At 35.3% G+C, this 23,875-nt stretch overlaps 3 protein-coding genes across 3 annotated transcripts; 1 reads left to right on the forward strand and 2 right to left on the reverse strand.

Moving 5' to 3' along the window:
* Positions 1–351: 351 nt before the first annotated feature.
* On the reverse strand, positions 352–9,389 carry LOC128186277 (uncharacterized). The gene is made up of 3 exons (XM_052856072.1): positions 8,448–9,389; positions 3,642–3,797; positions 352–1,142 (listed from the first exon to the last, which is right to left on the reverse strand). The coding sequence occupies exons 1-3, from the start codon at positions 8,599–8,601 to the stop codon at positions 748–750; spliced, it is 705 nt and encodes a 234-aa protein (XP_052712032.1). The 5' UTR covers positions 8,602–9,389; the 3' UTR covers positions 352–747.
* A 1,082-nt stretch (positions 9,390–10,471) lies between these two features.
* On the forward strand, positions 10,472–23,761 carry LOC128186099 (uncharacterized). The gene is made up of 12 exons (XM_052855828.1): positions 10,472–10,648; positions 16,266–16,469; positions 16,713–16,863; positions 16,935–17,005; positions 17,453–17,509; positions 21,410–21,499; positions 21,632–21,733; positions 21,847–22,036; positions 22,128–22,241; positions 22,436–22,603; positions 23,314–23,447; positions 23,548–23,761. The coding sequence occupies exons 1-12, from the start codon at positions 10,532–10,534 to the stop codon at positions 23,683–23,685; spliced, it is 1,536 nt and encodes a 511-aa protein (XP_052711788.1). The 5' UTR covers positions 10,472–10,531; the 3' UTR covers positions 23,686–23,761.
* LOC128186098 (lactadherin-like) lies at positions 17,927–20,718 on the reverse strand. The gene is made up of 9 exons (XM_052855827.1): positions 20,582–20,718; positions 20,316–20,382; positions 20,132–20,218; positions 19,936–20,037; positions 19,466–19,655; positions 19,083–19,196; positions 18,826–18,983; positions 18,283–18,429; positions 17,927–18,198 (listed from the first exon to the last, which is right to left on the reverse strand). The coding sequence occupies exons 1-9, from the start codon at positions 20,632–20,634 to the stop codon at positions 18,055–18,057; spliced, it is 1,062 nt and encodes a 353-aa protein (XP_052711787.1). The 5' UTR covers positions 20,635–20,718; the 3' UTR covers positions 17,927–18,054.
* Positions 23,762–23,875: the final 114 nt, after the last annotated feature.

The raw sequence follows: 23,875 nt of genomic DNA on the forward strand, positions 1-23,875 counted from the left end.
TATATATATATATATATATATATATATATATTAAATGATTTTTAGATTTTTTTTATTAGAGAGGTGAGGCCAAGAGATTGTTATTTGATAAAACATCTAAATCTTTCACGGGGTAAACGTTGGGGTTTTTATAATAGTACATTTAAGCATTGAATCATTATTTTTTGAAAGATGTGGTCTCATAACTGCAACGGTGTGTGCATACAAATTGAATAACGCGCGCTAGCGCGTTATGAAAATTTGTTTGTGTTGACAGATAATGTTTATTTTGTATCTCTCATAAAAGAAATATACAAATACCGGATCTACACCGTTGACGGAAAATAATTAATATAAACATAATTCATCAAATAAAATAGACATGTATTTTATTAACAAAACATAGAAAAAAGGTTTAATGGAATAAAATCATATATACATATTGGAAAATTGTCAACAATGAGCTGGATAAAATACATGTACAGTTATTCTAAATAACAACCATTTTAATTTATATTTACTATGATTTTGATGAGAATGTCAAAATATGGAGAACACGTGAGTAAACAAACAGATGATAGATCTATATACATGGGTGACAGATTGTTTGGAAAATTAATTATTGCTGAAAACATAAATCCCTGGTCAGCACAACAGTGACGTCCATATCATTTTAACATTCTCTATCCAGAGCTGTCGTTCCCGCTACGCTCCCGCCTACAGGAAGAAACACGACCTCTGGTGAATAAATGCCATTTGATTGTCCGTTTATTTGTCCGTCTTGTGGTGGGGTGGAATGTAGTATCGCTCGACTTTATACAGGCCAACTAAACCACAGCGCCGGGTCTTCAGAGTTTCATAAAAATCCATGGCAACGCTCAAGTGTTCCATGCCGTTCTCACACTCGCACAAAATCAGGTACGCGAAATTCTCGGACCTCATCGTGGCTTTCAGAAAGGTGATCCTCCGAAGATTGAGGACCCTTGGACAGTTCCAGAGGATGAACTTGGCACCGCTCCAAGTACTCCAGATTTCCTCCATTGATTGCGTGCGCTCCAGCGCGTGGAATGACGTCAGAAAGTACAGACTATCCTTGCTGACCGGTGTTCGGGGGAGCTGTTTTACCCCGTCCCTCACTATACACTCGATCTCATCGTAGAATTCTGAAATAAAACGACAGAACATTTAGAGTGATTGATTAATGATTGATTTTTGTAACTGATATATTTTTTTTTTCATATACAAGAAAGCAATGTATTTCACAACTAGTAAATACGTAGACCGACAATTTTTAGTAGTCTATGATACTATGCATTTTGTTAGTAATCTATAATACTATGAATTTTTAACGTGTTTGACTCTAGAATACATATTGGTGATAAAAGCAAAATCGCTCGGTATGAAACATAGTGATATAACTTCAATTATGAAGCGAGATTGAAAAAAAAATCATAAAAAAGTAATACTGCATCCACCATGCATCATCACCAATAGGAAAAATAGTGATCAACTACCAAACCAGAAAGAGGCTGGTGTAAGTGCAAGTATGGAGAAGTGAAAATCATTTTGTCGAATCGAATTTCTATATGGAGGCAGCTGCTGAAAATCTAATCTCTCCATTCCATTATATACAATCATTGCCCCCACTGAAATGTCCATTTCTTTGTTTGCTGTGTAAGTGTTCTGTATTCGAACATACATAAAACGGATCCCCGGGGCCCCCAGTAATTAGTCAATAATAGGATTTCATTGCGGTAACGGTCTCAACTAGTGCATTGGTATATGGGGACTGGGGCTGAAAATTGGTATTTGTGTATCTTAATTTAGTAATGGAATATCGTCGTATGCACAAATATTCTGTCAATATGCTAGAAATCTTATCCAAAATCTAAAGCCACAACATCGGATACGTGGTAAAAACTGTGAAGTATTAAATTCCTGATATTGCATGGAATATAGATAGAAGTTATTCAGATATATTCAATTTCTTATAAATGTTGCAAAGTTAGTAGATATCTTAATTCAACAATTGAAGAGAGAGAGAGAGAGAGAGAGATTCAAAAATATTATATTTTCCCTATTTGGGATATAATATTATATATATATACCCTATACTATGTGTTTTATGGAAAATATCTATGGAAATGTATTTTAAACTTGATCTGAATATAGAAAAAGAGAGAAGAATGAATTGAAGCTGTAAGAACTTCCCCCTTCATTTATATTGGCTGAGATTCAGAGCCTTGCAACATTGCTATTTGTCAGATGATGACTTTTGGAAATTATACTTAGAGTCCAAGACATTGTAACCATGTTGCGGTGAAATATGACATAGAGGTTAAATCGATCACGGGATAGTGTTTAACATTCTGACAAAATGCTTCCCTCCCTCTCGGAACCAAAACAGCCATGGCTTGAATGATTTAACATTTTTCTATCGATTTTGGGGGACATTTATACTACCGTATCTCCAATAACATATAATCTGAAACTAAACGCCATCTGATTTAGCTAAATACCGGTATTTTTGGCTAACAGGAATGGCAGAGCGCTTCGGGGTTTTTTTGGCATTCGATTGGAAAAGTTGACCGACCCAAAGATAGTTCAAAATCAAATTCTCCTATATTAACTAACGACGAGTGACTCATTTGATTTTTAAATAACGATTTTTTATCATGATTGTAAGAAAATTTGCTTTGCTATGCATTATTATTTTTTTCTTTTTTTGCTATGCATTATTGGTTACAATGTAAGTGTTCTTATCATTTTGACCATAGATGCATCTTTAAATGTATATCGTACAAGTGCATATGTATGTACATTTACATACAGTATATTTCATAATACGTGCTCTATTTTGAATCAAAATGTTTGATTAAAACATAATACATGTATAAGATTATACTGAAATTTCATCGTTTTAATGTCCTTGTTATTAAAATTAACATTGAGTTTGAACTTTAAAAGGTAATTCAGCATTCAAATTAAACGAAGTAGCAAATTTAAAAAAATTATGTCGCTACTGCAATTAAATGACCACTTTTTAGTTAAGAAAATGCATTGCTAGGCAATTCTGAAAATTCTAATGACATTTCGCGGTTAGCTCTAAACTCTGATGCTTATCGGGTAGTTTATAGTTAAGATCTTAGGATATTGCTGGTAATGGTTATGGTGAATAAGAAAAAAGCACGTATCTGCAATAATATTGTATTTGTTGTTAACATGTATGGAGAGGGCGAATTAAGTTTTTATAACTTGTGCCCAATCCCATTGCAATATATAATGCAATAAAATATGTTCAAATCAAATCAAAAAGGCACGATTTTGTAATGATTATGGAGTAAAATTCAATACAGAGAACACTTATTGTGTGCAATTTAGATTTTCAAATGTTCTGAGAAAGTTTCATAAAGTTTTTTTTTCATGGTTCTATTCATACCTTATGGATTCGAACTATATTTATGAAATTAAAGTGGATAGTTTTTTAATTACATTGATGTATAGTATGCTCAAATATAAATATCTGTCTATAAAATAATATGAGTTTAGACCTTATCAACATGATTCAAATTTTAGCAATTAGAAGGAAAAACTTTTTCATATTCCTGTTACATCTAAAGAACAAAATATATTTTGTGTAAGGCAGCTATAGTTATATGTACCGGGTTGCAAAATTCTGTTGCCGAGAACGTCAATGGAGAACTTATGGTTGTGAACCCGTAAAACGTCTGACTGAACATGATTCCTGGGTTGCGCGGGGCGCTTGAAGTCCTTAATTCCACTGAAGAAAACAGAGTAGTCCACGTAGGAGAACTGTGCTGTCAAAGAAAAGAACCAAACAGTTATTGTATAAATGTCATCAGATTTTTATGTTGATGTACGAGTTTTCTTTCCCATCAAAAAAAAAAGACAAACCGATCTATTTTCCTACAAATTCACAGAACAATTTATCGGGTTTTGGTTTATGCATTATACACGCATTACAAGATTAGTTCATGTTTAAAAAAAATGGATATAATACTTTACCCGGTTTCACAATAATACAGTGGAACCAAATTATAGTCATAACACGCAATGTTGTGCGAAATGACGAATAAATACCATGTGAAACAAGATCTATTTGATTTCTTTACGAGTTACATCTAAACATGCGCAGAAATGGAGATAAATCATCCACAAATTCGGATTTTATTTCCTGTACAGACAGCAGTCATCGGAGAAACTAGCAAGAAACGGAGATTTGTCATAAAAGCCATTAATAAGTAATTTAAGAAAATCGTCGTCATCCGCTCAATTGGCAATCATTTCTACAGCGCTTAGCGCCGAGTGGTGGCGCTGTAACTCCCCATAAGGCGCAAAAAATGCGACTCGGGCTGTTAAGAAGTTATCAGGGGGCCTCAATAAATCGATATTTCTCTATCAGGCTTCGCTGAATCTGGTCTTATCACAAAAAGACGGGATCAACGAAAGTCTTATAACTATAGAGATTAAATGAAAACCAATTTCCACTGGAAGATGCGATTCTGTGAAGGCAAGAATCCAGGGCCTCCCACTTTGCATGTAATGATAGTATTCATTGTATGATTGAACTTTTCCTCTGTAGAGAAAAAAAATCATTGCAATTATTATTTTTATTCTTTTAATTAAATTCTTCGCCTTCTACCAGCAGAAGATCGCTAAACCCTTTAGGAAGTGTGTAAGTTAAATATAAACATGGTTTAGAAAACCTGTTCGACTCTGTTTTTTAGTTTACTGAGCAAAATATTGTACGAATAAATTACTAGTACTGTTTTGAGTATTTTGCTCGAAAGATTCGACGATTACCTCATTGCCTAAATAAATTAAACGAGCTATTATAAGTGAAAATAAATAGCAATCATATATCATCCATTGATATTCACCAAGCATTTGTGTCTGTGAAAATTTTTCATCTTCTTTGATGGCATATGTACACTAGAGACGAGCTCATATATTTTCTATATTCGTCATTACTTGGTTAGTATGGAAGTTTTCCCAAGAACCTGGCAAACATGATAAAGAAGATGGGAGAATAAGATGGCGCAAATGCCCATTCGGTTCAGTGCTGAAATACAATTTTAAATTTATTTTTTCCCAAATAAATCTATTCAAATATATTATAATACAAGTTTGCAAACGCATAATTTCTAACTATATTCAGTTTTTAATAAATTTAACAAACGATAAGAAAAAATATATTGCCAGAAATTTTTGCGGTATCGAACCCATAACAAAAATCCCTATATATTTAAGATTAGCTTATGTCGGGTACTCTAACCACTGAGCCATTTCAGACATAACAAATTATGCTGTTTAAATATCATGTGTGACTTTGACCACGAGTTTACGGACTTGTATTATTTTTTAAAAACGTTCAGTTGTTGGGATACAAAATGATATTTTTAATGAATAGAGGGTCATCTCTCCACGTTTTTGTTGATTGAAATCGGTTTGTTTTCCAAAAGACCCTATTCAGACAATGAGAAAAATATGGAGCACAGACCCACTCTATGAAAGAAATTGACTTGAAGTTCTAAAAAATGACAGTATTTGCAGGTTTTGATACGTATACGCCTGTTTGAGTCAACATATTTCAAGTATTGAACATGTTTATAGGTTAAAAATCAATGATATGTTAGATGTATATTGTTTTAAACGATTTTTTAAAAATATATCAGATTTATTGATATTTTAATTTTTCAGTAGCTTGTCCGACTGTGTATGGGCATTTCACACGCATTAACCACCCATCTTCTTTCCTCCGGCCCGTGTTTTCCGGCAAACATTAGAGACACAGGATCGTCGCCCTTTATAAAAAGAATGAGCCCCCATCCCTTGTATTTCATCATTCCCTTCTCACCCCGCCCCATTATTTGTCCAACCCCCTTCACTCGAAACTCAAATTTTTTTTTTATCAAAATCATATATATATATATTATATGATATGTCGTATGGAATTTACGATTTGAAAAATACATACATACAGATATATGATCCTCAACCTAGCTACCAATGCGCCCTCTACCCTCGATTTTACATACATATATACATACATGTAAGTTACATGTTGTCGTTGTTTTAACTATCATAACTTTTCTACGTAATTCCTTCATGCAAGAGAAATGTCTCCACAGAGAATTAAGACGTAAAATACCAGACAAGTACATGTCCCAGCAATTTACAAACAATGCATCTAAATCCATGTGGTGCAGAGAATAGCTTGCTCTGTGTTAGCTCTATATATAATGACGTACAGATGTGGAAGTCACCTCCTCCCACAACTCAACAACAAAATACAACCCCAATAAACATCAGAGGTCAGTCTCAGCCAGTCAGTACAACTTCATCTTACTTTTACTACTCTGTCAGATTAGCCTCCCACCCTCCCACCCGCTGTTTTATATGTGGGTTGTTTGGGTCTAAATTTCGGCCAATGGGATAGCTCCATGCATCGGTCATTAATTTCTATTGCACCCAGATGTCATTCACTTCCCGATTCATTCTCCGAATTTTCGGTAGAAATATGCACCTGACTGCTTCTTCATACTCGGCATATCATTGGTATATGTGTATAAGTTGTACATGTACTGGTTTGGTAGTGCACGTGGCGGCAGTTAGTTGTAAGGCAATCATCAAGGTGAAATGTTGGCATTGTCATACACTAGTAACACTTGAAAGGCATTGATAGTCACTACTGTTTTGACTCAAGCTACATACATGTATTTCAGGTCAAAATTGCACGGTATATAAATAACAGAGATTGACAACTCCGCCATTAGCGTGTTTTGTTGTTGACAAATGTTACGGGACCAACCTTACCTTGAGAACTACGTATTAGTAAACTGAGATAATAATCTTAAACCAAAAGTATTTATGTCTCTGATATTTCCCGCTTAAACTTATTATTTAATTATAACGACTTATGTATGTTACATATTACATGCTCTTTCACATCTGAAATACATGTATATACAACTTAAGGATCGTTAATGACCTGTATGACGCATGCAATAATCAATGTGTGTTTATAATGATACCTGTATGCCAAATTAACACGGTATGGCACGCGAAAACCATATGGGGGCCACCTAACCAGGAATTGGTGGAACGTGGTTCTGGCCATTGATCACTTACGCTGGCCAAGACTAATTCACTCTCTACTCCATTATTTCACTTACAAGATGGCCATCAGGCCCAAGGATCATGAAGCAGTTTTAGACTTAAGTCTAATTTTGTACACTGTCTTATTGTCTTTGATTGAAAACATAAAAAAATGACATGCTTTTAAAATTGTAAGCGTAAATGATAATTTATCTTTTAAATCTAAAAATGCTTCCTGGTCCTAGGGCCTGTTCTGACTTTTTAAGTCTGAACGTTTCATTTTTCATGATATTGGGATGGACGTTTTGTTTTTTTATCAATAGCTATATCCCCCCCCCCCCCTAACAGTTGATAGATACCCAAATATAATGTGAGGTTTGTGTCAATGCTCAACCAAGCACATTGCGTCTTTATCCAACAGAAAACCAGGTCTGAAGAGAAATGACAAATTACTCGAGCAAATTCTGTGTCCATGCTATTTTTTTTTCTATTTTATTTCTTATTAGAGTTTTGTGTAGCTCCCAGATCTCATTTCCTTACGAAAGCGTGATACAATAAAAACCTTAGATTGTGTGTTAAATGTTATTGATTGCAAGCTTTGGAATTTAGCTAGGTTTAATATCATCTTATTTGCCATTTAAAGAACCGGCTCTGATGCACACAATTTACAGAAAAAGACGACGCAGGATTACTGAATTGGGTAATAAAACAAGTAAAGTACTATATGTAGAATTTATATTACATGTATATTGTACAAGACAATAAATCCCTATCATTTCTAATGGCAAAACTTAACTTTCTAAACGTGATAATTTTTAAAATTGCAACTTTAAACCAAATAATTAATTTTTAATTTATACACATGCCAAATGGCAGAACATGCAATTGTTATTCACTTTCGAGCATACAATAATACTATTTGACAGAAAAACAATACCTTTTAATAGATTGGTGTTTTCATAATTATGGACAAAGAATGCTTTCATGTTGTGAAAACTAATTACTGTAGTAGCGTGCTTTGGTTATTGTTAAATGGAGGTTTATTATCTGTAAAATCCAACTAGAACAAGGATAAAATGACAGGAACAATAGATTTGGAGCCGATATGGAATACTTTATTAAAGCTGAAACATGAAGCATCTGTTTTCATGTTCTGTATACAAACAATTCATGCATGACACATTTTTAAAAAAGGGATTTTGAAATTGAGATGTAATAGAGTACAGGTCCAAATATGCAAGGAATGTAGCTCTTTATATAATGGCATTTCATCTGCTTTTCACAATTTCAGGATCTACTTAGTATAGAATCATTAAATCAAATAATTTTAAGTATGTGTGAGTACCTACCATTTTTCTCTAAACTTTTGAGGAGGATTCCCTCTAGAAACGTGGTTTGGTGGGTGTTCGATTTGGCCGACGACTTCCATTCCTTGCTTAGATTGTCTTCACTTGTATAAAATTTAAATCTGGCTTGAACATTGTAAAGAGGGATGCTAGACATTATGCCATATTCCTGTCTTCAGTAATCTAGACACATCCGTTAAAAATCCCAAAATCACCCGTCTCCACTACATGCAGACAAAAAACTCCAAAATTCAAAACTCTATTTGTTTAACAATTCTGGAACACAAATTAAATTCGAAATTTCCGTCCCCTCTTAATGCTTTTAGGGACCCTTGTATAACATCCTTAATGCGACGAAATATTCCAGATAATTTAGATCCACGGCGACAGAAGAAATTCCTTTCTTTGGGTGCCCTGTCAAATCGTCCCCCGACCTTGTATGTGTAATATCAGCCAGTTTATTACGTACCGAGGATGCTCCGGGCACAATTTATGGGATCTCGATGATTTAAACTCATAATTTCGCACGATATAGATTTCTCTCACGTCCGACAGTGATTATCCTGTTATCGAAATGTCGCATTATGCGAGTGTTCGATCTAAATCTGTGGAGGCATCACCTCCTTAACCCTGTACACGTCTGTTCTATTACCAGATGCCTGGGCTTCACTATCAGTACTCTCTCCTCACTGTAAATATTGTTGCTCAACTCGCCAAAATATCTCACAATTAAGTAGGTCTCTCTACTATACTTCATAAATCACCGCCACGTGTTGTCAGCTATACTGAATGCTGGTGTATTCTACATCTTGTAATTATTCTATGCAATAATACCAGGCAATTCCCTACAACATTTCGCTGCCACCGTACAATATACGCTCAACACATTAGTGGGGCAGTATAGAAACTAGATGCTGATGTCGCCGCAGCTTATACAGTGTAATTCAGTATACATGCTTGTTTTTCTAGTCTACAGGGAATAGTACTCAGTGACAAGAACCAAAAGGTGACGATTCAGGAAAGCGCTAAAACTGTTTTCTATGATAATTTTGACATTTGGACGGGGAATCCTTCTTTGGGGGAGTGAGATCGATTTAATGACATGTATCACAGTCTGATGCCTAAACTATTTGACACTGATAACAGTGCTGCAGAAGACAAACGAGGAAATCCCAGAATTTTCCACCAGGATAGAAACATATAAAGCCTCTAAAAACTTCAATATTAGACCTCATAATCATGCACTCAGAATTGAGACTGCGTAGGTCGCTTGATATGAAATATACGCTACTCTAGGCACTATGGTACCGAATACTATATAATACATGTTTATGCATGATCTGCATTGATATACTGAAAAGCGTAATGGTTTGTATGATGCTATCGAAGGTTATTTCAGGCCTATATCAGATGCAGAGCTGCACTAATATGATAGTTCTTGACTTTTATCACTGCATAAGTTTTGTATGTAGGTGGATGCGATAACGACGTCACTCTCTGTAACACTGTTATACACTTAAAATAATGTTTTCATTTGCTTTTCAATCCACACACAAATGAAAAACATATTTGGCAGCTTGCATTTATTTGATTTTTGCATAATTCCATAATTTTTTAACACGATGATAATATTATTACACATATATACGTATCCGTATATATTATATTATAATATTAATGTCAACATTGTACAATACAAAATCTTGTATATATGACTTTGACATTGTATGTCGGAGAGGATTTAAATATGTAATGCCTGTCATCCCATCAGTTTATATGATGCATAGGCTATACCGAAATATTGTTAAAATAAAAAATTATACTCAATTAAAAATAAACAAATAAGACCCCAAAAAAATAAATGAATGGATAAAATAAATACATGTATATGTTTATGAATAAGTAAGATAAATGAATAGACAATTAAAATAAATAATTAGATTAATTAATTACAATTTGGTTATTGTAATCTGATTAATAAAATTAATGAATATCAACCTTGACACACATGTAAACGACCAGTGGCTGTCAGAGTTGCCTCCCGTGCGTCGCTTTCGTCAATTATTGAGAGTTCGAGTGTTTACCGTATGAACCCGCTGTTACAGAACGTGCACGCGTCCCTCCCTCCCCTGGACCCCGCGGCTGTCCTGGTCCGTGGGGACTACCTCTACTATCACTACGGATGTGATGGAGTGAACGACCAGGTAGGAGCTTCGTTTTATCATGCCATTCGCGGCTGTTTTCCTAACACATGCTGTGGTTTATTCAGCATGTAAACATTGAGTAGCCTCCCTGTAGTAACTTACCAAGACCGCGCTCGATTTGAATTTTGAAATACATATTACAAAGAAATGTTCAGTTCAGTAATTAATATAGAACTATATAGGCGCGGACCCAGAATTAAAAAAAACTTAACAACTAACTTAAAAAATGTGTTTCTTAACTGTTTCTTATAACTACATTTCGATGCATAAAGTATAAATTTAATTTTTATGAAAACCACAGTCAGATTAATTGAAAAAAAAAATCAAAAAAAAAATTCAAACAACCTCGATCCCACAACTAAAAAAACCCTCCAAAAATAACAACCAAAAAACCACCCACCACCGTACAAAACTAAATCAAAGTACTGAAGTACTGAAAGCCGGGCTCTTTTGGTGTGTGCATATTGTGTAGTAAAGAATGAAAATATATATATATATATATATATATATATATATATATATATATATATATATATATATATATATATATATAGGGGAAATCCGGGTAATTCCGGACAGTAATTAGGTCAGAGCTGTTTGCAGACGAATATCAATAATAAACTGTCTGATAAGTATCGAAAAATTGAACACATGTCATAACTACTTATTACATCATCACTATATCGATATTATAATGGTTTTTCGTAAGTAATTTTAGAATTATAAGCAAAATAATACACATTCGAATAGGGGGGCATTTCCGGACACAGTGCGGGTAATTCCGGACAGTGATTTTTTGGCTAGTTTTTACAATTAATTCCGCGGATATTCTTGCGTTCTAATAATGAAAGCAAATGAAAGCAAATATTTCTGGCTGTTACATTTGCATAGTTTGCTTTCTTTATAATATCGAATATTCATTTTTTTTTAATCTGATATCTTCACCAGAGAGAGAGAGAGAGAGAGAGAGAGAGAGAATACTTGCTCTAAGCATCACCTGGAAAGTCATTTCCATAAAAACTAGAATTGCGCATTCAAGAAATGAATTTGCACATTTTATTTGTTAAACATTTGTTAAATCTTAATTCTTATCCATACTTTAAATAAATCAACCAAATAAACCAATCAGTGTACATCACTTTACTCATAGTTTGGCTGTTTCGAAATAATTTATCGAAAATGAAAGTATGCTTTTGATTAATTGCACGATATTTACTGATTAGGTAGAATTGAATTATACTTTACATGCATCATCTCACGTGTGTTGAAATACCAAAGGTGTTATATAAATCGTAACTCTGGACACTCCTTTATAAGAATAGATATATTACAACTTATAATGTATTATATATAAAGTTCACGTATATTGTTAAAAAAAATTTCTAAGCATTAAAAATTCAAATTCAATCAATGTAATTTATTTAAGATTTCAAACATAATTCAAAGTAGCTTTTTGGTTGTTTTCATCCCTTTCTCCCGTTTTTTCATTTCTTTTAAGGCTTTCCTCTGTTCTAAATTTTGTTTTTGATCGACGATGTCCTGTGATGTCAGAAGGCGATGGGACGATTGGCGTGCTTTTACCTTGGTTGATGAAGAGGTAGCTATTGGAGGCAAAAACATCTCTGATATTGCCGAATCCCATACCGAGATTGATGCAGACTCTGGTTGGAGCTGGATTTCATTGCTTGCAGGGGAGAAAATTGCTAAATCTCCGGAGGTGATGAGATTAAGCAATATGTCAGGGTCGTCAATAGCTGGGGGATCGGATGCTAACGGGGTGATAGGGGCAGTGGCTGTAGTCAAAGGCGCAGAATTTGTTGGGAGTGTTTGAAAACCGGAGCTCTCGGAAATGACATTAGAAGTAGTGGTCAGGTCAGATGTTGCGCTAGAGCCAAGTTGTTCGTTCAGGCCGGAATGGTCATGGGACATTAGAGGGATATCAGATGGTTTAGACGGTCTCATCATCAGAGGGCTGACAGCATTAGGGTTGAATGGGTATATCCCACATGCACGAAATCCGCTCCGGATGTTTGTTGAATTCACCGCCGTTTCCCACGCAACCGCAAGAAGGCCGGGAAATGACCACTTGTTGACTGAATTCAGATGGTTCTGGCCAAGGAAATCTGAACAAGCGCTATTGTAGGCGGTATTCATGGGACCAAAGACAGACCTATCTAAAGGTTGTAAGGCATGGGTCGTGTGTGGAGGCAAACTAATGATGTGGATATCATTTTGGATCGCAGACTCCAAAATTGCAAGGCTCTCATGAGAGGAGTGGCCATCTAAAATTAAAAGTTGCGGTCTTGCGTCCCCGCATTCTTTTAAAAAGATATCCTGGAACCACCTATCTCCTATTTCATCTGACATCCATCCATTCGCCTGGTAGTGCCATTTTGTTCCAGGAGGAGCAGCTGTGGTGTTGAAACCAAACAAAGACCTAGGTGTCTTTCCTTTAACAATCAAAAGTGGAGACATCTTTTCTCCCGCAGCATTGACACACGCCATTACTGTAATATTCGTGCGTCCAGGGGAGGTACGACCGACCACAGATTTTGATCCCTTTTCCGCAATGACGCGAACTGGATCATGTTCGAACTGTTTACCAGTCTCGTCACAATTCCATATTTGAGACGGTTTGCCATGTAGATCTAGACGAGTCAAGATGTTGTCGAGGTCGTCAAAATAATTTTTGACGACCTGGGGGTTCACCATTCTGGCCCTAGTTGTCGAGAGTTTCTCTGCCTTTCTTATCGACAACTCTGGGTGTCGTTTTTTAAAACCCTCAAACCAATCCTTTCCAGGAAAATTTCCGGCAGTGGATGGAAGTAAAACTTTCATTTTTTTACAGAGAGCACCCACTCTACGCAGGAGTTGTCTTCGCGACACTCCCATTCCCTGTCTGGCCGCCTCGGTCAATGCGGTTGCAATTTTATTTTCGATTTCTATAGGAACCAAGGGGGCTCGTCCAGGTTTTCCAGGATTTTTATACTTTTTTTTGCATGTATCGTGCAAAGTAGATTTGTTTACTCCGTATTTCTCTGCGGCTTTTCTAACAGAGTATTCTCCCTTCTGCACTGCATCAACAGCCTTTTTCATGTCTTCAGAGTCATTTTTTTTCTTTTTCTTGGCAAAATATGTCCTAGGCATTCTGAAATTTTATATTTTATGAAATTGTTATTTTTGTAATCAGTTATAGCTTATATATATAAATATTTTTATATATCAAAATACTTAGTTTTGAGTTTGGTTATTTAGGGTGGTATGAGCAACTGTCGATATTAATGTGGATTAAAGTACAATATAATTAAAATGCTTTCACCGGTTAAGATTTTTCAAATTTTACATTATATAACCTAGAACTACGTTTTCAATATTTTTGGAAAGATAAAAATTTATTAATCTCCTACGAGATTAGAACTCGTATTTCAGATCCGTAGTGACCCCCTAACTCACTGCGCTACGCTGTTGGATGACAAATTCGGTATAGAAACTTACTGTTTATAAAATTATACTTGATTTTATTGTTTATTTCGATAAATAATACGTCACAGCATGAAGGTGTCCCATATATACTACCTTAATTGTATTTTAAAAATTAATGACAATTGCAATTTAAAGTTCAATATTCCTAGTGGAATTTTATCCCGAGTATTTAGATAGACAACAATTTTTAAACATGTCATTCGGCAAAGGCTTTACGACACCTCTCTCTCTCTCTCTCTCTCTCTCTCTCTCTCTCTCTCTCTCATGCAATAAAACAGTAAACAGTATAAACATATATATTTTTTCATAATAAGATTTTATGACAATGATTTTTTTGCACAGCGTTACAAAGCTCATAGAATCAATTTTGATCATTTTTTCATTTCGTAAGTCATGTTTGCCGATTGCAGTTTTACTTTTGCAATTTCAAGCTTCCCCTCGTCCTGATAAATGCACCCTATAGAGCACCTCTGTTGAGGCCCAGTTCTTCTGCTACACACAATTGGTACCTCCTTCGGTTTGAGGAGCCATTGGTTCGTCAGTCTTAGATTAAATAAGAATTTAACGATTTCTGCACTCTCTCTTTTCAAATAAGCTTTCTTATTTGGACCATCAAAGATGGCTACAGCATTAGGGTCAAAGGAATTTTCTAAATCTTCCTGTAAATTGTAGCCTGCACCCACCATCAGTTCTCGGGGGCCCCAATGGTGCATACCAACAGCCCATAGGTTGTGGATTATCAGTTTAGGCATGCTGAACAAAAAATGATATATCATATAGTTTCTATTTCTTTTGCGTGTGCAACACAATACCGGTAATTTGAAAGATTTATGTTTTGTAAACAAATATTAAAATTCAAAAATAAAGCTTATTTTTTTTCGAAGGGTATGGTTAGGTGCGCTTGAAGAAGGGGGGGGGGGTCAGTATTATGTATTAAGAACATAAAAATATTTTAAATTCTCAAGAAACTATCTTGGATCTGAGCACTACTTTATTTACTTGATAAAATATGAGGTGTCAAGAACCCCCATTTTGTAAATATATAAATAAGCCTTGTATTAACTTTCTGTGTACAGCTGAGTACTGTGATTTTCCATGCTGTCCGGAATTACCCCACTGCTTTAAAAACAGTGGGGTAATTCCGGACAGAGTTTTAGAAATTAAATTATTTCTTAATTTAAAAGTTTTATTATTCATTTGACTTAAAAATTTGTTTTCATCCTTTTTTTCTATGTTATTATGTCTATTAATAAATTACTTTCAAATGAATACTTACGTTTATGGTTGATTTAAGTTTTTTCCTCTTAGCTTCTCTTCACCTTCAAATTTTCCCGCAGCTAAACAATCAGAGTGACAAGGTCCAAAGTTCAATTTATGACGTAGATATTTTTAATCGGAATGCATCGGTATTCACGCAAGGTAGTAAGAAAACAAAAGAAAAACAAAAGAAGATTTACGTAATGATGAGTTTATTTTTAGATACTCACATGACAACGTAAAAGCTTAAAAATAATACATGACGTTTAAATCTGTCCGGAATTACCCGGTGTCCGGAATTACCCGGATTTCCCCTATCTCATTTCTTCAACGCGCAGCAAAGTAGTTCATGGAAATTCATGCGCATTATATGTGTCCAAAATGCATAGTCTTGTTTTTAATACACGTTATTAATAAGAAAACTAAAAAAGATAGACAATTCTCTCGAAATTAAAACAAAGAAACAAAATGCAAACACTTTTGACAAAACGCGTGGCTCTTTGAGTAACTATTTGGTATAGCGGAAGCTTTTACTTTGACGCTGTTTGGTTTTTCGTTTACTTTTGAAGTTGTGCTATTTATAGTAACATTGGCGATTTGCCTGCGTACAGCCAGGACTCTGTTTTCTGCAGAGCCCGGCTAAAAAATAGCAAAAAATTTTTTTAATATGCATTGTGGGTTTTTCTCATGTAAAATTTAATACAATGAAAGTCTTGGAAAAAAGAAAAGGAAGAACAAAAGTGATATTTTTGAGTATATTGTATACTTATAGAAATTATAGTTACCCTGTTCCGACCTCGGGCTTATATAGGATGCGATATAAAAATTGCCGTGTAATCATCTATATATATTAATCCATATGAAATATCCTAAACAGGGATGGGGTTGTGGATATCGCACGCTTCAGACAATGTGTTCATGGATCCAGGGACAGCGAGGAGAGAGCATGCGCGCCGTACCGTCCATAAAGAAGTTTCAAGAGGCACTGGTTGCGATGGAAGATAAACCGAAATCCTTTGCTGGCTCAAAGGAGTGGATAGGCAGCTTTGAGCTATGTATTTGCATTGATTATTTCTATGAGGTATATTTTAGTTGATTACATTACTTACAGATATTTCAAAACATGCTTTACAAGAAAATTCCAACATCATTCCTTCAGTATATTACACGTAACATGTAACATGACTTCCGACAAATTTTTATTTGAATATATAATTTTATAACACCGACGTTTATTTACAAAGTGGGAGACATTATTATTTTGATTTACTTTTTAGTATGGCTATAATACACGTTTATTACTCGTAATATAATTTATATATAGGTCCCCTGTAGGTTGCTTCACGTGACATCCGGGGATAAATTGGTGGACCATCTACCCGATCTCCAGAAGCACTTCTGGGAATTTGGATCAATCATCATGATGGGCAAGAAATTTTCTCTCACATTATTGACATCGTACATTTTTATAATATTTGAAATATTTTTTAAACATTTTCTCCTCCAATTTTTTAGTAGATAATCAGGGGTAATTTTTATCTTCCAGGGGGAGATTCTGACAACGCTTCAAAGGGTATTGTGGGCGTGTCTATAGAAAAGAAATCACTTCTAGTTGTTGTAAGTTTTGTTGTTTTTTTTTAAATAAATATGTATCGTCAACCCATGGTCAGTCTCGCTTACCCTTAACGAGTGTGGGCCAGCTGTCTCGACTTTTCTGGTTCTCGGCAATAAACCATGTCTAATCCGATTAATATGGTCCTTCACGCTTTCGTTAACGAATCTCATCAATGCTTGTACATGCATCGATCTTTTTCTAACATAATCTTCGTTTTCATATTTCCAAATACCAATAAGTTTTCGTTTTTCTTATTGCATGGTGAATAGAAATATAAATATTCATGAAAACGAGAAAAGTTCAGTTGATTGGTCCACGGCCAGTGAGCGTGTGAGAGACTAACGGTGGATTTCCGGCGATGGTGTATGGGCATAATTTAACTGCACACACTTTATTGGGAAAAATATGGACTTCTCAGTAATAATTGTATTTTCCTATATTTTGTTTAGGACCCCCACTTTTCCGGAAGTTTAGCGTCAGTAGAAGATCTCTATGACAGTGGCATGGTGTCATGGCGCCCCTTGGATTCATTTTTAGAACATTCATTTTACAATTTTTGTTTACCACAATTAAAAGCAAAATAAAATTGATATTTCATTTATAATGGTCAAACGAATATGAATGAAACAAGAAAGTCATAATTAAAGTAGAGAATGTCTTTCGTTGATGTCACATGTGCTTGTACCAAAAGTTCGATTGGTATTTCTGGTTATCATTCAAATATTCTTCTTAAGGAAGCCAGAGTGCTCGCCACGTGCCACGTTTTGAAATTCGAGGCATCGCGATGATTGGTCGTGTGGTATTAGTGTTGGTGTGACGGAGTGTTGTAAACAGATCGTCAGCGAGTTATACGAATTTCTGTTTTGGTGATAACAGTTTTTTGTGAAGTTATGTTAACGTTGAAATGATAATAAATATTACAATAAAGAAAAGGTGTATTTATTAATAGCAGTGTATCTGTCTTGTACATACATTCAAGGTAATGAGAAAAATGATTATATTAACATTTCCACGAACTTATTCGAACATAAAGTTTGATTGGTTTTTCTGGTTAACAGCCATATACTTCTACCCGAAGCCCCGGTTTCCCGCCAGTGTGCCACGTTAGAGGTACAAACCGGATGAACCTTGCGCTAATAATGCTGGGAAGGTAATGTTTAATCACGGAGTCATAGCTACTGCTCCCGAAAAAGTCCTGAAAATTCAATCAAACGCAACTGAATACAGAAGTACATTGATGATGAAAAAAATCACTTACAACTTTGTGGACCTCTTTTACCTTTGCTGATCCGTTACTCCCGATGACGTCATGGAAACTGTTCCCATCCGTGCTGTATTGAAGTTTGTAAGAGAGGGTGTAGTAGGTTGATGATCGATATCCCTGTGTAGCTACAGAGTACACGGAGCGAACCTCTCCCAGGTCAACCTTTAACGTAAAAGTCAAACACACGTGATTCTAGCGGTAAAAATGGTAGAATCCATGTGTTTAATTTGAAATCTGAAGAATAATTAAGGGCGCTTTTTACATCACACATTGAGGAATTATTTTTGTGCAGTTTTAGGTACATGAAACCTCCTTTTGAATTATTAATACAGTAGATCGACTGCAATGGACATCATGTATATCAAATAAATCTGCATTATGGAGGGTTCTTATAATTAGAAATTTATTTACGCAATCATTATGACACAATATTAACTTATACCTTTAATTATCTTTGAAAACAGTATAATTGCGTTTACGATTGAAGTAAGTATCCAAGAAACATATGAATGTGGAAAATTTGAAATTCTATTTATCAGTGTGGTTTGGAAACACAACCTGTAGCCAAGAGCTGGTGCTTTCCCCTATCCAACCGTCTCTGCTGTGAAGTCGACCGTTGGATGCGAAGTGGTTGGAGAACGTATAGTGGGCGGACATCTGAGCGTCAGGAATCGTTTTCTTTGCATTGTCAACTCCAAAAGGATTAGAGTCGCACCCTTGTGGGAAGAGTACAGATATTTACAATGGTTGTATGGTATTAACAGAACTTGCTTTATTGTTAAAATATGCAAGAAAAGATTATATATGAGACTTACTTAGTTCACAGCGTTCTCCGCCATAGTCTGAAGAGCATGTGCACTTGTACCTTCCAAAATCGTCTGAGCATGTGCCGCCATTTTGACAGGGATTGGATATGCACTGATCCTTTTCTTTTCAACAAATTAACAATTAATTAATATATATTTAAAACTTTCAATATCAAATTATAAATTCTTTACAAATATGGAACTATTGGGTGGTTTTGAATATGAATTTGGTAGTTTCTTGATATCGTTGAAATCTCAGTATATAATTATGGTCAAAATAAAGGACATTAAAAATGTATTGCATTCCGATACAAAAGCATAAATCAGAAAAGAAAATTATCATCACCACTTAGTAATTATCAAACAGTTAGTGGATGACAAAAATATCAAACCTCTGATATCGATAGAGAAGGTTCCGTCGGCGTATTTTCCGTGCTGGTCCGTAGCACGAATTCCGAATGTGTACGACGCGTCTATATCCGGTGCAGTGCCACTGACGACTCCTGTTGTAGAATTTAGAGAGGTCCCGGGAGGAAGATGACCGGATATGACCTTGTATTGAATATTACCCCCATCTGGGTCCTGAAATATAGTCACAATAAGCACAAAACATTTATGAGGAAATGTTTTTACACTTTTTAACGTTCAATTTATCATGAAATTGATACAGATGCATTGACAAAACCAAAATATTGCGGTACTCTTTCTTATTAAGATTTGACCAAAAAAAAACCCAAACAAACGAAACAAAAAAAAAACAAAACAAAAAAAAACAACCAAATAAAAAACAAAACAAAACATAGAGAAAGCTATATTTGACCGAGCTCTACTTAGATATATTTTAAGTTAGCTTTTTTTTTACCATAGCTTCGACGGACACAGCTATTTTCGTTCCTGAAGTGAACGCTCCCAAAGATCCGTGGACTGACTGTTTCGTCCATATTGGTGGCAGGCTTTTCACTTTCTGTAAAAATATTGCTTTAAGTCAATGATCTTAGCGTGCATTTCCAGAAAAACGAATGAATTTGTTTAATCGAATTAAAAGTAATTGAGAATACCTCTATAAATTTCCTGAGGTCTGTTCCGGCAATGATGACGGTTCCTCCTGCTCCGGGTTTTAAAATTACATCACCACCTATGCCTGCCTACAGAATTGCGAGCAGAATTTTAAAAAAGTAGGAATTTATTGGACGTATCATGAAAGGTTTATAGATTTACACCAAACTTTGCAATATCACCAACCTCAAATGTGAGATCACCACCTGGCTCCGCAGATACATTGACGTTTGGATAATCGATCTGGAAAAAGCTGCAAAGAAATGTACCACCGGGTTTTCAATAAGATTAAGATGCACTAGTATGCAATTACTAGTATTCTGATTACGCTTATCGTTTTGTTTTTTTTTATGTTTTTTGGATTTTTTTTACCATTCCTTAATTGATTCTTTGATAAACGTTTGAAATATCTATATGAATATATTCAAATGTAAAAATTGATAATTCCATACCTTCCATAAACGATTCCAGGAAGAAAAGAGAAAAATAGTATAAAGTACTGCATCCTGCAATGTACGAAAAGAAAACAAGCCGAAATTGGGTACAGTCACTCGGGAAGAATCTTACTTGACGATGGTCGAATTCTTGTATTTACTATTCAATTAGTTATAATGTTAGCTTTATTAATCATCCTCCCTATAACCTCACCATCCCCGTTTTTCTGTGCCTAGAAACCCAGAGTTTTGCGTTTCTCCCCTGCCTCAGAGGGATGACCTTGGGAATCTCGCGTCTTCAAGGCCATTACAATGGAGTTTCTCAGACAAGTTTCTGTTTTATTTTTCATCGTAGGAATCTTTTGTGATGACGGGTTGGTAATTAACAATCTACTTATTAATCAAGAGAACAGTATGTTGTTTTCACGGCAAATTTTCATACTTTTATCTTGTGCGTTTAATACTACATGCTTTTTTCTACAGGGTACTTGACATAGAATTTCCAAGTCTTTCCGTCAACGCTCCACAAAATGGCGACATTATTTTACAAGTAACATATTATTAATTAATATTCTTTCCTAAAGTACACATTTAAAAGGGAAACAGGGCAAAAATATTAGCAATTAATAAATTAATTATAAATATCAAATTGATATTTCTATTGATTTAAAACTAATTAATTTTACAAATGTTTTCTTCAATAAACTTTTAATAGAATCCTACATTTTGTTCATGGTTTTATCAGAAATATTGTTATTATTTTTGGTCGTATTTAACTAAAACTACAAATGGTAAGTTTATCCTGTTAATCAATTAAGGTTTTGTATGATATTTTCTAAATTTCAGTCCGGGTACAATCTCAAAGATGTGTACATCAGACCAGGCCCCGGGGGAACTGTGCTGTTTCAGAACGAGGATATTTTCAAGCTCATAGAGGTATTCGACTAATTGAATTGTTTGTTGTTCATAACTGTGAGAATTTTTGTTGATAATTCTGATGTTTGTCCACCTGAATTTACCTATAATTATTATCTTTTGACATAATTTCGTGTTACCATTGTTATACAGGTTGCAAAGAGTTTACCTCCGGTCTGGTCTAAGCATGCGCATATGGGATTCTTCGGAACCTTTACCGGGGAGCAAAGAATAAACATAAAACTGGAGGCAGAGGTAAAATATCAATATACACAACACAGTCGTCTGTACTGAGATTAACAAGATCATGTTTACCTTACAGTATAGCATACGTTATAATCTATAATTATAATTTCCACAATGTTCAGGATCCGGAAAGGACTCGTCTTCATTTTGAGGTTGTTTCCGGTGATCTACCGAAGGGCGTGACGCTGAACAACGCCACAGGATACGTTACAGGCATCGCACCGGATGTGGACGACTTATTCAAGTTTACTATCCGGGCGATTGATGAGCATGGGAAATATGCTGACGCCATTTTCAAAATGGAAACTGTTGGTACGTGTATACTGTTATCGTATTCGTGTCAAGATTTTATAATTTTCTGTAATTAAGTATCCAGAACAATGCAATGACCTTTTTCTTATAGCAAAGGATCACTGTGCTACAAATCCTTGCTTACACGGAGGCACTTGTATAGACACTCGGGGCTGGTTTAACTGTAGTTGCACGGACAGGTATGGAGGCCCAAGGTGTGAATTTAGTAAGTGTGAAACACATTATTTTATTAAAAATTATCTGACAGCATATTCACTTTGTATGCTGCTATGGAAATGTCCATATTTGTCCTCGCTAAGTATTTTTTCCCGCTTGAAAATATGAAAATGTTTAGAAAGTATTTACATTAAATCGATAATTTTATGGCTATTACAGTTTGAATCTGTCTTATATTTTTAGCCTGTGCCTCTCAAAGTTTGGGAGTAAGCGATAAACGAAAGATACCAGACGCTCAGATGTCCGGATACCTGACATACAGTACCTATCTCGAATCAAATGGACGTTACGGATCATCGGGATACGGGTGGGTGGGGTCCAATGCCAACTCATGGTTACAGGTAGATCTAGGTACATGTTTTATACATCACTGACCATCTTTTATTTAAGGCATAAGGAATCATTCTTTGAGTATTAGGAGGTGATAATTTCGGCCGGGGCGTGATCAAATCCAATAAAGCCCGAAGGACTTTATGATAGATTTGATCACGACCCGACCGAAATTATCACCTCATAATATTCAAAGAATGATTCCTTATTACTTATATTCATATAATTTTAAGCCATCGTACGATTAAATATTTAGCTGTCCAAGTAGCGTAGTAGACAAAGCACTCGCTTGTCATCGCTGCAACCCGAGTTCGATCCCCGTGATCGACAGTGGTGGTATGTGATAGGGTATGGCGGTTGCCCGCTTGGACACGTGGGTTCTCTCCGGGTACTCCGGCTTCTTCCCACACCAATGACCCCCTCGCGCTAACATCCGTGCCAACGAGAGATATTAATATAAGTTGTAGAACTTGCTTATCAATCGTTGTTATATAAATAAAGTTCAGGTTCAGGAATAAATATTTAAATACATGTATAAATAAGCTATAGTACAAAATTGATACGTAGTGTTATCACAGGCAAAGACACTAGAAAATGTAAATATTATATTTATGTACATGTATTGAGTTCCGTCTGACTTGTACTTGGACTTCGGTTTAGTTATGTTTTGCTTTAACTCGAATATTCTGAAGTTGGTTCGTGTTTTTAATTTTGGAACATTACCTTTAAAGGTAACTTGACCAAAGTGTACGCTGTAAGGAACCAGGGTTATAGTTCCTCTTACTACAGCACAGGCTACACCTTGTCCATCAGCATAGACGGCACTACATTTCTCCCCGTGAACAACACTAATGGCGGCAAACATGTAAGTTCTTTTAGGTGGCGTATTTTTCAACCACATTTGTTTTCAACTATTTAATGTTATTTCATGCATTTTATGCTTATTTATGTTGTTATCTATTTAGACTTTCCATGCGTCCACGGGAAACTACCAGTATTCACTTCCGAAACCTGTTGATGCGCGATTTGTCAGATTCCATCCTACTTCCTATCACACCAAGCCACAATTGAAAGTAGAGCTTTATGGATGCCATTACAAATGACAAAATAGCCAGCAAACAATGGTGTAATAACGACTAAAGCTTGTTGCTAACATTTGCAATAAATTGATACAAAACTTTTTGTATTCAGATTGATCTTATATCATATATGTAGATGTATATAAAGCTTTGTGAATCATATGAGTACTGTAAACAATCTATTTTTGCGTGTGAGGAATTTTCGCGAACTTCA

Source organism: Crassostrea angulata, chromosome 5 (assembly GCF_025612915.1).
Source record: "Crassostrea angulata isolate pt1a10 chromosome 5, ASM2561291v2, whole genome shotgun sequence".
NCBI lineage: Eukaryota > Metazoa > Mollusca > Bivalvia > Ostreida > Ostreidae > Magallana > Magallana angulata.